This window comes from Acomys minous, assembly GCF_964271855.1.
Source record: "Acomys minous genome assembly, chromosome: 17".
NCBI classification, from domain to species: Eukaryota; Metazoa; Chordata; class Mammalia; order Rodentia; family Muridae; genus Acomys; species Acomys minous.
In genome coordinates this window covers 38,214,074-38,229,420 of record NC_140500.1, presented here as the reverse complement: position 1 = coordinate 38,229,420, position 15,347 = coordinate 38,214,074, and the positions used below count along the sequence as shown (strand labels likewise).

General features: G+C 39.3%; 1 protein-coding gene across 10 annotated transcripts in view; it reads left to right on the top strand.

Moving 5' to 3' along the window:
* LOC311588645 (contactin-4) overlaps nucleotides 1-15,347 on the top strand; it is a 980,815-nt gene that overhangs the window by 774,572 nt on the left and 190,896 nt on the right. For all 10 annotated transcript variants that reach the window (XM_084766525.1, XM_084766531.1, XM_084766522.1 and 7 more), the window contains 2 exons: nucleotides 9,012-9,114; nucleotides 12,256-12,440. In XM_084766525.1, the coding sequence (XP_084622651.1) occupies nucleotides 9,012-9,114; nucleotides 12,256-12,440 (288 nt within the window). The remainder of the gene's footprint in view (nucleotides 1-9,011; nucleotides 9,115-12,255; nucleotides 12,441-15,347) is intronic.

The following is a 15,347-nucleotide window of genomic DNA, read 5'->3' as shown; positions in this document are numbered from 1 at the left end:
TCTGTTCCAGCCAATTCCATTCCGGGTCCATGGGGGCCAAAGGTCTTGGATGGTCATTTGGCTAGTCAGTTAGGAAGCATCTGTTCAGTGTTCATGGTGGGCAGTATACTATGAAGTCAAAAGACTCAGTTTTTAGCACATTGAAACATAATCTTAGAGAACTCCAAACTAGCAATGGGTCTAGTTTTATTGTTTACTGGCTATAAAATTGGATTCTTGACAATAGAAAAACAGATGGAGACATTAGAGATAAATAAAGTATTAGAGGTATATGATTAGAATTGACTTAGCTTGGGCAAATGGCTTTGTTCACTTATTTCTTTATTGGGCTGAGGATGTAGAAAGTAAAGGATAACTTTCAGGAGTCAATTCTTTCACTCCATCCTGTGGGTCAAATAATCAAATTCATATGGATTGAAAGTTTGGGTGTGAAGGACATTTCCATGGTCCTAAGAATCATCTTCCAGGAAGTTAACAATCTAAAATGAGAAAAGAGTCCCCAACAGAAGACACTGCGTGTTGACAAACTCTTAGAAGGCCACCTATGGCCTATGCCTATGGCCTGTTTCAATAGGTAAAATTAAATTTTTCTTCATAGATAAGTTGGCTATTCTTGGATAATTTCTAGAGTTTGTATCATTCTTATTGTATTCTAAATGATATTTTGTTTTTAACCATACTAATTTGTTATTGCTTATTAAAGAGTGCTTTTACTCTTAAAAATTATTCTTTATCTGCTAAGCTTATTGAAACCTCTTGTTAGTTCTAATACTCTATTGATAGCATTGTTCTTCTTTCAAATGTCACTATCTTTACCATTTCAGCCCATTATGGCTCCTTGGCCCACCACCTGTTTTTATTATTAAAGTTTTATTAGCACACAGTCACTTACCCATTGGCAAACATTTGTCTATGTCTGTTTCCAAACCAGAGAGGGAGGGGGAGGGAGGGAGGGAGGGAGTTCAGATCCTCTATCCCCAAAGTCAAAATGAATCTTGTGTGCCCTGACCTTACATTAAAAAGCCTTGCTGACTTCTGAGACCATGACGAAATCATTAAATATCAAGACTGTCTTCCAACCATGCTATACTGATTTCAGTTAGTGTCAGTACATGCAGAGGCAAAGAAAGAAGTAATTAAACACAATATGAAGAACATCTTAGTATTTGTGAGTATCCTCAAAGGAGACAAAAATTAACCAAGACAACCTATAATCAATTTCACATACTGCACACAGCAAGTTACCACCGGCGTTCAGGTAAGCAGACATTCTGCCAACCAATCAGAGATCCGTGCTCACTCTGTATTGACACAGTCTTCTGGAAAAAGTTCTATCTGCATCTAAACTATTGTAAAGAAAGGAAGGAGGTGCAGATTTTGTTTAAGAAAAATAAATGCATTTATTTTCATTTCTCATGGATTTTTGAGACCATTCCAAGGTCCTGATGGTAAAACATGATATACCTTTTCTCTTTCTATAAGTGAGGAGATTCTTGTTTAGACATATGTTTCAGTGTGAATTCTTCTGCTGGGTTGTAGGTAGTGATACATGAGATGCTCTGTAGGTTAGTTTTTGTCATCTTGACACAAACAAGTTACCTGGGAAGAAGGAACCTCAGCTGACAACTTGACTCTGTTGGACTGGCACATGGGCGTGCAGGGTGTGTGTGTGTGTGCGTGTGCGTGTGCGTGTGCGTGTGTGTGTGTGTGTGTGTGTGTGTGTTTTCTGGATTAATGATTTATGTGGGAGGGCCTGGACCCCTGTGGGTGGTGCCTCCATTGTGAGGGTGGCCCTGCATTGTATAGGAAAACAGGCTGAGCACACCATGGAGAGCAAGCCAGTAAGCAGTGTTCTTCATGCTCCCGCCTCTGTCTCTGCTTGAGTGCCTGACCTGCCTTCTCTCACTAGTGGATTGTGATGGGGATTTGTAAGCCAAATAAACCGTTTCCGATCCGAGCCCCTTTTGGCCATAGGTTTTATCTCAGAAACAGAAATATACTAGGACCAATCCTCAGACATTTCATCAGGTTTTCCTCTACACTAAGAAGAATAAAAAAGCATGACTTTTATTTAAAAAGGCCACAGTGGCAAACTCAGCCAAAGAAACTTGTATGACTAATCAGATATTTCCAAATATTTTTAGGTGAATGGAATACATACTATGTGACTTGTTTTTCAAGAAAGTCAGTGCGGGAACTTTTTCCAAAACATTTCTTTTTTGGCAATTATTTTTTTTTCAGTAGAAAATCCCACTCAGTGGAAGTTAGTAAATGTTCGTTCCATCTGTGGTTTAATTTAGCAAGCACAGATTCCAGCTAAGGCAGGCGTTGGCAAAAAAATCCTCAAGCACTCGGTTCTGCAAACTGTTTTCCTTCTGCCAGCACAGTACTCTGCAAATTGTACTTAAACAAGAGCAGCATGTGGCTGATTTCACTCATATTCTGTAAATTGTCATCTATTTCTTTAGGTCCTATGATCTTACAGACCTATGATCAAACAACCTTTAACAAGCGTCTAGGTTTTAGTTATGGAACAGTCTCTACCCATAAAGTCGTCAGCAAAGTTGTGGTTTTCAATGGCCTCATCACTGGTAGACCTTTATTCCTGGCATCTCCCCACCATGACGTACTCGCAGGGCAGATTTATGAACGTCAGGTGGGATGTCTTCCCTTTGCTCATAATTAGGATAGTGGCACTCAAAGTGTGTTCTTCAAGCCATCAGCAGCATCACCTGGGAGCGACTTGGAGGCGCAGAGCCTCATCCTCTGGCGTTTGCTCTGCTCTGTAAATTAGAAACTCAAGTCCTCCAGATGATTTCAGTCACAGAATGAGCAACTGCTTCAGAACAAACACCCAGGAAGTTCTAGCCAGGTTTCCTGGTGAAGTCAACTTTTACTTACACAGTAAGCAATTCATCACAGTTTAAGTATGCCTCATCACCAGGCGACCCACCATAAATACAGGTCAGGACAGTGTGAACTGCAGTGAGCTCCAGCCCCCTTTGCCAGGCATACTGAATAGTTTATGACTGATGTTAGTATTTATTAAGTTCAGCCATAACATAAATAGAACCAAGACCTGGCCTTTTGGGAACTTTGGCATAAGGAATTTCCGTTACTTAATGTAACTTTCATAACTGTTACAATGGGTCTCTAGTTCCAAAAAACAGAAAACATTGAAGGTGCCTTTTCATAAGCCGTAAGTTTTTTCCAACCTCATGCATAAATATATAGAGGAAAGTATATCATTTTTCAATTGGACACAATAAAGAAATCATGTTATCTATATGGAAAAAAAGTGTGGCAGAGATCACATTTTCTGGTTGAGCCATGTTATATTGCATACATTCTCTCTAGTTTTTTTTAGGTTTTTATTATGTAAATGAACTTAATTTTTTATATCTCCTACCTTTGTGAAGACAGAAAATAGATTTAGGAGTAATTCTATCAGTGACCAAGCTTTGTAAACCACCAGACCATCTGTGGACCAATTAAGTTCAACCATTTCCAGGTGGTCAGAGAAACGGCCTAAAAAGATGTGTCTCTGTTTTCACCAGCCTTTTATTTTCCTCAAAACAGAAAGGCAACAGATTTGACATCTAATGTAAAATGTAAAGGGCACAATAGTTAGAATTTTTAAAAAAATAGCCAAAGCAGAATACAGCATATACCAGATGTACCCAAATTAAATGGTGAACTTCCACAGGTGTTCCCCAACATATCACTCACAATATAGTTGGATCAAAGTGCTCCCCTTATAGGTATGATTATAAAATGAGGCTACACATTATAAGTATTGACATTCCTATAAGCAGCAGTGAAAATCATCTTTATGTACTATAACTACTGCTCTGTATTCAGATCAGTCTGTCCTTACTGATACTTATTTGTTCATATTTACATATCTATAAATATGGATTACTCTATAAACCAAGAAACTGCCCCCATATGACCAGGAAAACAAGCTATCCTGTTCATGTTAGTAAAGGAAAACCACAAGGATAGATAGTAAATGACTCTCATGGCAGGAAAACACCATGTGTCTCTTACTAGCATAGGCCATATTTAAAATGCCTGCATGCCTGCCATCTTTTCCCCCTTACCACTCATCCCTGCTCATCTCAATTTTTTCCATATTCATGTTACTAAGATATGGCTTGTGAATGATATGGAAACATAATAAGATTTTTATTCCTCAAGATACAATGTACAATGGAGGAGAAGCCTTGCTTATAACTAGCTATAAAGATGATGGAAAATGGCTCACTCTTTTGAGAGGTGCTATGGACTTTGTAAGATGTTTTATGTCTGTAGTTACTGACTGAACACCTACTAAGAGATTGTGAATCTCAGATAGGTATACAAGTTTTAAAAAAAAACACTATATCTCTTGGTGGTATGTTTTCCCCTTTGAGTGAAAGCTAATATATAAACAAATGAGAGAGTCTTACACATGATAAGTAACAAGAAGGAAAGGAAGTGCTAATAAAAAAATCAATAGTAGGGACAGAGTTTAAACAGGATGATCTGAGCAGGAGAGATAGCTCAACCATTAAAGGCTAGGCTCACAACCAAAAATATAAACAGGGTGACCAAAATACAATACTTTGAGGCTGCATCATTTGAAGTGAGACATAAACCAGCAGAGTCGTGTATATGAAAGTCTTAGAGAACATAAGGATAATAAACATATGGCCACACAAAGCATATCACGGTTCATTGAGGCATCACTGGCAGTAGGCGAATACGGCAGCTGCCCAAATGCTTGCCAGTCAGTGCTGCAGCATGTTGCATCCTACCTCTTTCCTTGCTCTACCTTCAAAAATGCAGCCTTATAAAGAGCTAGGATCATTGTAAGTACAGATAATTAAAATGAGGGCATCCTGAAATAGAATGGGGCCCTAACCCACATTGTAGATATAGAGAAAGAGTCATTTAAACACAAGGGCAGAGGTCTGAATAACATAGCTACAAGCTGAGGATCGCTTCAATTGACAGCACTCCCCTGCTCCCTGCCCCAGAGCCTGGAAAGAAGCAAAGGCATATACCCAGAGTCTTAGCTCGAAGACCTGCCAGTGCCTCCAGAACTATGGCAAAATACGTTCCTTTCAGCTACTTAGCTCGTACTTCTTTGTTATAGGACCACTACGAAACCAATGCAAGTGTTTATCTTATAAATAAACTGTGGAATATGCACACAATGGCATCCTGTTTTGCAACAGGTCATGCATAATGCTGGTATGCTATGACATGGCCCTTAAAAGCATGGCGTATAAAAGAAGCCAGACAGGAAAAGACACCAATGGGACACTAGAGAAAGGGCAGACAGTTAAGAACACTGGTTGCACTTACAGAGGATACAGGTTCAGTTCTCAGAACATACATGGCGGTCACAGCTGTCTGTAATTCTATTTCTGGGGGATCTGGTACCCTCCTCTGACCTCCGAAGGAACCAGACATGCAAGTGGTATACATATATACATGAAGGCAAGCATTCATACACATAAGATAAGAAGAAATACATTTTATAAACAATGCAGATATATGGTTCTATTAATATGAAGTGCCGTGAGCAGACAAATGTACTGAAAGTAGGCCAGAGGTGGCTCAAGGCTGGGCTGGGCTAGGCTAGGCTGACAACAGTAAATGGCATCACAGATATTATTTGGGTATTGGTAAAAGGAAAAAAGATGTATACAACATGAAGAGAAACCAGAGTATTTATTTGGGTATCAGCAATGCTCAGAAACCAATTTATGTTGACAGTGGAATCGTAATCATTGAACTCTGCTCATTAAATTGGTGAACTGCTAATATGCAAGTTATATCTTTAAAAATGTTGATATTTTTAAAGTACTTTAAAAATAGAAAGAAATGAAGCAGAAAAAATATTCTTTCCGGTTAGTCACAAACTTCAGTGGGCTAGAGACTAGTTCACTCAGAGGCAGGGAGGAGGGGTTTTATGTAACAGTTCTTACAAGTAGGGACTCTGAATCCACACTCTGATAGGTAGAATTTTTAGGATGGAGAATTAGACATTTGAGGATCTAGACATTGAGTCTACATCCACACTGATGCTCAGAACAAGGCTAGATTCTTACTATAATCTTCATAGATTCATTAAAGAAACATGATGCACATGTAGAAAAAGACAACACAGATAAGGCCAACCACTTCCAAGACACCTTGCCCCTTGTATTTCTAACCTTATTGTCTCATCTCTATCCAATATGCCACATATTATGCTGCAAATGTCTTGATTTCCTGGGAGGACAAAGACCTCCTTCTTCAAAGGCAACTTTTTTTTTTTCAATTAACACCGATCTCAGAGTATACAGCCACATGCACATCACTAAAAGGTGTTAACTTGCTCCCTGCACTCCGAGTCATACTACTGATATTTATGGGATGATGATTCAGCCATACAGACGGTTTGTTAGCAAGTTCAGCAGCTGTGTGTGAATGCAGTTGTTAGCATGCACCACATCATTACTCAGTCAGCTTTGTGCAAATGCTCAAAGGAAGGCAATCAAATATAGGTGCAAAAGGAATTTTGGCAGAGACTTGAAAAAAAGGGAACTAGCTTTGTTTATGAACAATACAAATGTGGCTTTGGTGTGCTTTAACTTACTTTGACAGTTGTATACACTGCAGAGGAGAAGGGCACAGTACAAAGCAAAGACTCAAGACTTGAGTTTTAACTTTGACGGTGAACTAGATTTTGGTGGGACTGAAAACACATTGTTAACCCATTTGAAATTAAACTCTCCCTTGCAAAAATAGCAATTGTACCCTTTTGAGGATTGAGTTGTCTTAATCCCTTCCTCTAAAAGACCCCTAATGGTCATCTCCCTTGAATGCACAGAAGTCTGGCTGGAGTTTTGGCTACTTTATTGGGTTCTTTTACCTACCTCCCTACACTACCCCTATCCTCAAACCCCCCAACACTAGGTAGGAGAGAAAGAAGGTTAGAGGGGAAGGAGGTTATTGATATCATTGGACTACTTCCTGCTGAACCGGGGCATCAAATTCCTTGGGGGTGAGTTTGCTCATTACCATCAGGATATCTCCAAAGGAAATCCAACAACACAGAAGAAGCAAACAGGAACGGGCAGCAGAGGAAACAGCAGCTCTCCCCACCCCTGCCTCTTGGGGCTTTAGCATTTATACCCTCTGAAGAGTTCCCTGAATCCCATCCTCAGATGGCAAACTCACGCCCATGCTAGAGCATGAGACAAATCATAGTTAGCTGCTGAGGACAATATGAGCAGCCCTATACCCCATTCCTGGCCTTAAAACAAAAAAGATATCCCCATAACATTTCTGTGTTTTTAAAGAAACCAGGAATTCTCTCTACACAGAGTATGTATTCAAAGAATGTCAAACTTAAGCCAGAAAGATGAGATGGCTCAACCGCTAAAAGTGCTTATTCTTGCAGAGGACCAGGGTTCAGTTTTCAGTGTGTACTGGTGGCTAATTTCCATTGGTAGCTGCAGTTCCAGGAGATCTGATATCTTCTTCTGATCTCTTTAGACAGCAGACACTTCACATAGTCTTTTCTTATACACATAAAATAAAATAAAGACATCTAAAAATGTCTTTTAAGAACACGGGGAAATTACCTCGAAGTCCCTCCTAAAGCTGCTATTCTCTGTTATTCTAGACAAGGAAAATAAAACCAAACACCAAAGGCAGAGCTGTGTATCCCAGTTCACCCTTCCACAACAGACCTCACGGTGAACCTAGCAACACTGTCAATATCTAACTCGTAGTGCTGAGTTTTTTTGTTTGTTTGTTTTTTGTTTTTTTTCCATAGACTGATTAGATCCTTGTGACTCCTCTCGGTCTAAGCCAGCACATGAAAAGTGTTTGCAAAAAGAATAAAATCAGCTCTCTTTGTTACTGCACCTGTGCCTGTCCATTCCTTGTTGCTACTCTTCTGAAACCATTCATGTCTTTTCCCTCTGACTAAGGGAGGCCTAAAAGAGAGATGAATGGAAGAGACCATTCACTTTGAAAAAAAAAAGTAGATACCATCAAAGTCTTCATCAGTTACTGTTGAATCGGTAATCATGGGAAATGTCCAGGGGTTAAGTTGAAATAGATATCTTAACCAATGAGTCAAGATAGTATTGATAGGGAAGAAATGATATGTTTTTAGTCATTAAACATAGATTGACTCTTTTGAGCTGTTACTGTAACTGTCACACACCATCATCTTTCTGGATATGGGGGAAAATGGCTACCAAGGTAACTAACTACTCCATTGACAAGACAAGCACATGTAAACTTCGCCTATTTCAAGTGCTAATCATTTGTTATGGGTTGGCAATTTAAAATACAGGCTTCTTATGCTGCCTTGAATATACTCATTTCGATTCCTTCATGTTGGCCTCAGGAATAAATAAACACCGCAGCCACAGAATGCCTCTGAGAAAGCACTACATGGACACCTTAAAGGACGTATTTTTAAAGTGTTTTTAAATAGTTTAATGTTTAGTGCAGTCTGTTTCCAAAAGGGTGATATTCCTACTGATTAGGAAGATATCAACTCCTTTTCCTTTTCCACACCAAGTACAAAGTACTTCTGAAGAGCGTGGAGAATTTAACCCTCTGCAGGTGGTATAAACACTGTGGTATGAATTTCTCTCCTGGGAGAAACTGTAGGGGAGGGGAATAGGGTGAAAGCGAGAGGGAGGGAGGGAGGAAGGAACAGGAGAATACAAGTGGTGGGATAACAATTGAGTTAATAAATTAAAATATAAAAAAATTAATTAATAAAATTAAAAATATAAAAATTAATAAAATTTAAATTAATAAATTAATAAAATTAAAATATAAAAAAAGAAACTGTAGGAAGAGTTGGGGTTGCATGGTGTTAGCATAGAGCCTATTTTATATGAAGAGGTTCAATGTGCACACAGGAATAAAGGAATATTCTATATTGAAAGAAAACACTTATGTGCATGTTGACAGAACCTTTGAGACTTAGTTTCTTTTTCTGTATACAGGGGTGATGGGTGAATATGAGCCCAAAATAGAAGTCCAGTTTCCCGAAACCGTGCCAGCTGAGAAAGGAACCACAGTCAAGCTGGAATGCTTTGCCTTAGGAAAGTAAGTTCTGCTCGTTCCTCCTCCCTGTCAGCTCTGGCAGGTAGAGACCTGTCTTCGGGACTCACAGTGATGGTTTCTGAGCTGTCTGAAAAATCAAATCATCTTTCTCTTTGTAATTCTGTATGTGCATCTTTGATTCTGCCCCCTTCCTATAGAGAAAGACAGGTAATGGCTCCAGCAGGATTGGGCTGCCACAACTGACATGGCCACAAAGGAGAGAAGAACAGGCGATTCTGCAGAAGTATTTCATTCTATTATTATGACCTAAGCCAGAATGACAGGAAAACAATGGCCTTCATTTGAGGTGCAGGCACGCTGACTATTTGGGGGGGAAGTGGGGACTTTCATTCTGGCCCCGTTTACAGAGAATACATAAAAATTCTCTTGAATTTCTTTTCAAATTGCCCAACTCTTCTCTCTCATTTGGATTCTCTTCTGCTCTCGCTAGAGATAGGGAAGAGCTGGTATCTAAGAGTCTATTTTAGAGTGGTCTGAAAATTATTCACAACTTTATTATCCCATCTGGATTACACTTAAAAGAACCTACTTGGAAAGCACTTAGCCTTCTCATAGAGACTCTGCCAGAGGGCATCAGAAAGGAAACGCAGATCAGCTGGGGTTTTTATATGCCAGTAACCAACAGGAACGGTTTGGCATCAACAATATGAACTACCACCAGAAGGGTGAATACCGAGGCCCTTGTGGATTTTAATGGTCTGTAACTGTCTTTTCTCCTAGCTTCATCTAGCCCACTACCCATTCCTAATTCTGTCTGGTTTGTTTGTTTGTTTCTGTGTCTGAGTATTAATGAAAGCCATAAAATAAGTTCTTGCCCAGTCCTTTTCTCAGTGTGCACTATTTTTTAAATGAAATTATTGTGTCTTACAAAAGCTTTAGCCAGTGTTTGCATTTCCAATTTTATTTTCAACTCTAATGGAATGATGGCTTTCAGGTTGTGACAACGCGATCCACAGTGGTATCTTCATTTTGAAACACTTTGATGAGGTTCAATGCAGTGGTAATTTTGTATTTCCGAGAAACCACAGTATATAAATTGTGACAGGGCTGCAAGCCTGAGCACTACACGGAACTGAACGGCAAGCTGTAAAGCCACATGTAAGACACAGCAATGATTTATTGCTGAGAAGAAAAGCAGATTGCACACATTATACTGTGGTTGGTCTTAAATGTTTAAAGTCCTTCTGTGAACCTATGAAATAACTAGGGAGACAGTAAGTTAGGTGGCTGGATCATCAAGATCTATATTTGGTGATCTTTGCAAGACGACACTTTTAGAAAAAAAAAATTCCTCCCTGGAGAAAGAAAAATTCACATCGCTCGCACTTCCAAAGGGACTATGAATTAAACTCTATTCACAGTGCTTAAGTGGCACTAAAATAAAAACAAAGGACACAAATTGGGTTCCTCACATCCACACGGAAATGTTTGGATATGCATGTCTTGCTGTTGAAACACACCATCAATGCCCATTTAAGAGTAGAAGACTAGTCAAAGTGCCCTTGTGTTTAAAGGCATGTGTTAGGTATATATATGAATGGATATAAAGGCACCCATAATGGGCTTCTGATGGAGCCCTCCTGCATTTTGAGTCAGTGTCTGCCTAATGAACTTAAACTATTTTAAAACAAATATAGTAGAGTTGATAACTTTAATTTTTTAAATACCATCTCAAGTTTTCCAGAGAAGATTGGCAAGTCTTTAGTGTAATTACTTCTCTGTGAGTGTTTTTGTGAAAAAAATAAATAAGTAAATAATTGCATCCCCTGCTAGGAAGCTGCAATCCTGAAAGCTGCAGTTAGCTTAAAAACCACTCATTTGCAGACAGGCTGCCCTCGTTGGCAATTTAAGATGGGTTCTGAACAGTCATGGCAATAGGATGGTGGGTGTGCTGAGAGAACAGTAAGACCCCACACATGGCTCTTTTATCCATCCTGCTACTTTAACTATTGTTTCCACAAACCACCTTCCAAATGGGCCACTCTAAATCGGTACGGTCATCAATGTGGAAATGACTATAAGAACAAACTGTGTCGCCCAGATCAGGTTGTCATGAGTGAGCTGCTCCTTTATACCAGCAATTAGGTTGTAGTTTCCAGGCTTTATGAGCTCATTACTTTTATTATCGCTTGTTCAATATGTGGGTGTAACTGACAGTGTGGTACTCACATTGCTGGACTTAACACTTAGAAGAATATATTGTTTCTGCTCTCAAGTGTTGCATTACAAACTTGGAAGGAACAAGCAGCCAACATATTATTATTAATCTCACAATTTATGCGTTAGGAATCCAAGCAAGGTTTAGTTGGATGATGTTTTTGGTTTATGTGCTGTCTCGTGGTGTGAAGCTGGCACGTCAATGCTGTGGAGACCTCAAAGAGGTATCTTTCACATTCTGGCATCTTGGACGCAAGGGTGGATGATGGAGGCAGCTGGGTCTGTCACTAGGTAAAATCCCCCATGCGACATCCTCTGTGTGGCAGGGTTAAGGTAGTCAAACTTCTTGCAGTTGCCTGTAAGAAAATATTCCAAGAAATAGGTCATGGAATCATGTCTGTTTCTTAATACTTGAATCTAGAATTCAATTCAATATCACCCATGTCTCTTTATAAGTCAAAGTAGTCAAAGAGCCCAACAAGTTCAAGGGGGAGGAGCCATGAGCCTGGTCTCAGTGGGAGGAATAAGTAGGAAGTTGTCTCTATCTTAACTCTACCACACACGTGCCTGAACATTTTTGTTTTAATAGTTATAGTGTAGAAACCTCATATATATTGGAAAATTATAAGAGGAATATACTAAAAATGTTCTTTTCTTTTAATGGTAATGATGTGTAAGAGAATGGATGCATTGTTTAATGTTAAGAGTAAGAAAACCATGAAGTGGATAATGCTAAAGACGTAGATGTTGCTAAAATAATGGTATTGTGGAAATGAAAATTAAGAAATGCTTTAATGTGTTTGTGGTTTTGAAAACAATGGAAGGACTTATTAGTGTAGGTTGGAGAGACAGAGAGAGAGAAAGAGAGAGAGAGAGAGAGAGAGAGAGAGAGAGAGAAAGAGAGAGAGGGGGGGTGGTACAGAGCTTTCTTTAATTTGGTTCACACCACTTTATTCTCATTTTTAGCCCAGTCCCAACTATTCTATGGCGAAGAGCTGATGGAAAGCCAATAGCAAGAAAAGCGAGAAGACATAAGTCAAATGGAATTCTGGAAATTCCCAATTTTCAACAGGAAGATGCTGGTTCATATGAATGTGTGGCTGAAAACTCCAGAGGCAAAAATGTAGCCAAGGGACAGTTGACTTTTTATGGTAAGTTTTCAGTTATGGTTATTATTTGCCATGCTACAGACTGTTTCATGTTAAGATCATGCACTGGCAGACCTGCAGTGGGAGATTGTTTTTACATGACTCGTATAGAATAGGACAGTGTAAGATTCGCTTCCCGACATAATTAGCATGCCCTAGATGCCTCTGGGTGTGGAAAGCAGAGGTGGGGGCAGAGATGTTGAAGGAGCAGAGAGGAAGGAATTAAGCTGATGTGTTTAGGATATGGATGAGAGTGTGAACACACTCCCAGGGGAGAGCGTTTCCCTCTTTTTCCTCTTCCCATTGAGCTATAAGCCTGACACAGGAAGTAAGTGTGTGTGTGTGTGTGTGTGTGTGTGTGTGTGTGTGAAGCTCTCTGCTTCATTTGAACTTTGATTTAAGCATCACCCTAATCCTTCTCAGTAGTGGTTTAAAGTGGTATCATGAACGTTTCAAAATGCACACTGTCCAAGTTTAGTTCTCAGAGGAGAGCATGAGAAATATATTATCATATATACATATATATATGAACATATAGACTTTTTATGTGAAGGAAGCAGTTCCTGTTCTGATCAAACCATATGTATTGACCCAAACATAAGTGTAAAATCTGTGCCAAGAAGAGACTTGATATCCTATGAGCATATAAAGGGGGAGCAAGTCCCCCTCAGTCACATTCATAGGGGAGGTGAGTAAAGGGAAAATGGGAGGGAGTGAGGGAGGGAGGAATGGGAGGATACAAGGGATGGAATAACAATTGAGATGTAATATGAATAAATTAATAAAAAAATTTTAAAAATCTGTGCCACAAAGTTCTTATTGAGTATATCCTGGAAAGCTTCATAGGCTAGTGATCTGAAATCCAGAAAAGAGTTTCAATGGAAATGCACTATAGAATATATCTGAGAGATGTCAGGCTGATTTATTTTTGCTTCATTTTGTTGGATTTTTTTTATTTGCTGGTTTTTGAGAGATGGTCTCCCTGTTTTGTAGCTCTGGCTCTCCTTGAACTCACAGTAGAGACCAGACTGGCTTTGAACTCACAGAGATCCTCTTGCCTTTGCTTCCTAAAGGCTGGGATTAAAGGCACATGCCACAACACCCAGCCAATAGCACCTATTTCCTTATGTTTTTCCTCCACAATCCTTTAGTTTTAATACAAGCTGAGAACTACATGCAAAAAAATCATATAAAGCATCTGAAACAGAAGGGAAAGCAAGGAATATATCTAGCATGAGCCATTGGCCTTGCTCTACCCAAGTCTCAGCATTTTCCACTTGTATATCTCTGAAGTAGCTGATATGGCAAGATTCTAGAAAATTCTTTATGAAATGATCAAGACAACAGTAGTTTGGAAAAAACATACATTTTTCTTTATTTATCTTTCTACCTATACGAAATGAGAGATTTTTTTTTTATATTTGGCTTTGTGTGTTTGTTTGTTCACTTGTTTTTTGTTTTTTGGTTTCTTTTGTTTTGTTTTTTGTTTGTTTGTTTGTTCGTTTGTTTTGTTTTGTGTTGCCCTTAAATTGTGAAAGTTGATGTCTTATTTGATAGAAGGAAATGTATAAGAGGCCACAATTAAATAGAAATTCACCAAAGCCAAAGGTTTGGTTTGGTTTGGTTTGGTTTGGTTTTGGTTTTGGTTTTGGTTTTGGTTTTGGTTTTGGTTTATTTAAATTTTTTTCCCATGTATTCTTAACTGTTTGGTATTTATTTTTCTCACTCAGCTGGTTATTCTTTTCTTTCTTTCTTTTATTTCCTTTTTTCTTTTCTTTTATTGTTGTTGTTGTTGTTGTTATTCCCTTTTGATGTTTGAGACACGGTTTCTCTGTGTAGCCTTGGATGCCCTACACTTGCCCTATAGTCCAGGCTGGCCTTGAACTCCCAGAGATCTGCCTGCCTCTGCCTCCCTAAGTGCTAGGATTACAGGTGTGCCACCACACCCAGATGATAATTATTTTCTTTATTTCCAGCAGCAAACACTTGAACGCACATAGGCAAAATGGACAATATTTTTCTTTCTTCTTAGTTGAATAGAATTTTAGATTCAGGGCTTCCTATTTTTTTTAAATTTACTCTACACTCTAATCATAGCCGTATCCCCCTTTTCCTCCCCATCCCACCCTCCCTGTCTCTCCTCCCTATCCCCACTTCCCTTCTTCTCAGAAAAGGGGACCTCTACCCATATCAGCCCAAGAGAATTTGCTAAGTCCTGAGCAGTTCCTAAATGCTACTTAAATCACAGGATTAACTGAATAAACTTACTTTCACTTCCATGGTTTTCTCCTAAGGTGAAAGGCTTGCATTCAGTATGCGAAGAAGGTGTTTACTGCAGCCAATTTTTGCTATAGGTCTTCCTAGGCATTTGAGTCTCCCACCCTGGAAATACAGTGATGTGGAGTCACTGTGGTGGGGAACAGACATAGTCACTGGGCCTCACCTTGTGTAAATTAGGTACTCACCAGAGGATCCTGCCCTAGAGATGGAAATCAGGGCCTAATAACATTTGTCTGTCTGTCTGTTTGTTTGTTTTTACATTTTTTCTTTTATTTAAAAAAAAATTATTATTATTATTATTTTTTTTTTTTTTTTTTTTTGGTTTTTTGAGACAGGGTTTCTCTGTGTAGCTTTGGCTGTCCTGGACTCGCTTTGTAGACCAGGCTGGCCTCGAACTCACAGCGATCCGCCTGTCTCTGCCTCCCGAGTGCTGGGATTAAAGGCGTGCGCCACCACGCCCGGCTTTAAAAAAAAATTATTAATTAATCAACTTATTCGCTTTACATCGTGGTCCTAGCCCCCTCCCTCTTCTCCTCTCAGTTCCACCCTCACTCCCTTTTCCCCTATCCCCCAATCCAAAAAGGGGAGCCCCCCTCACCCACCTAACCCAGCTCATCCAGTCACATCAGG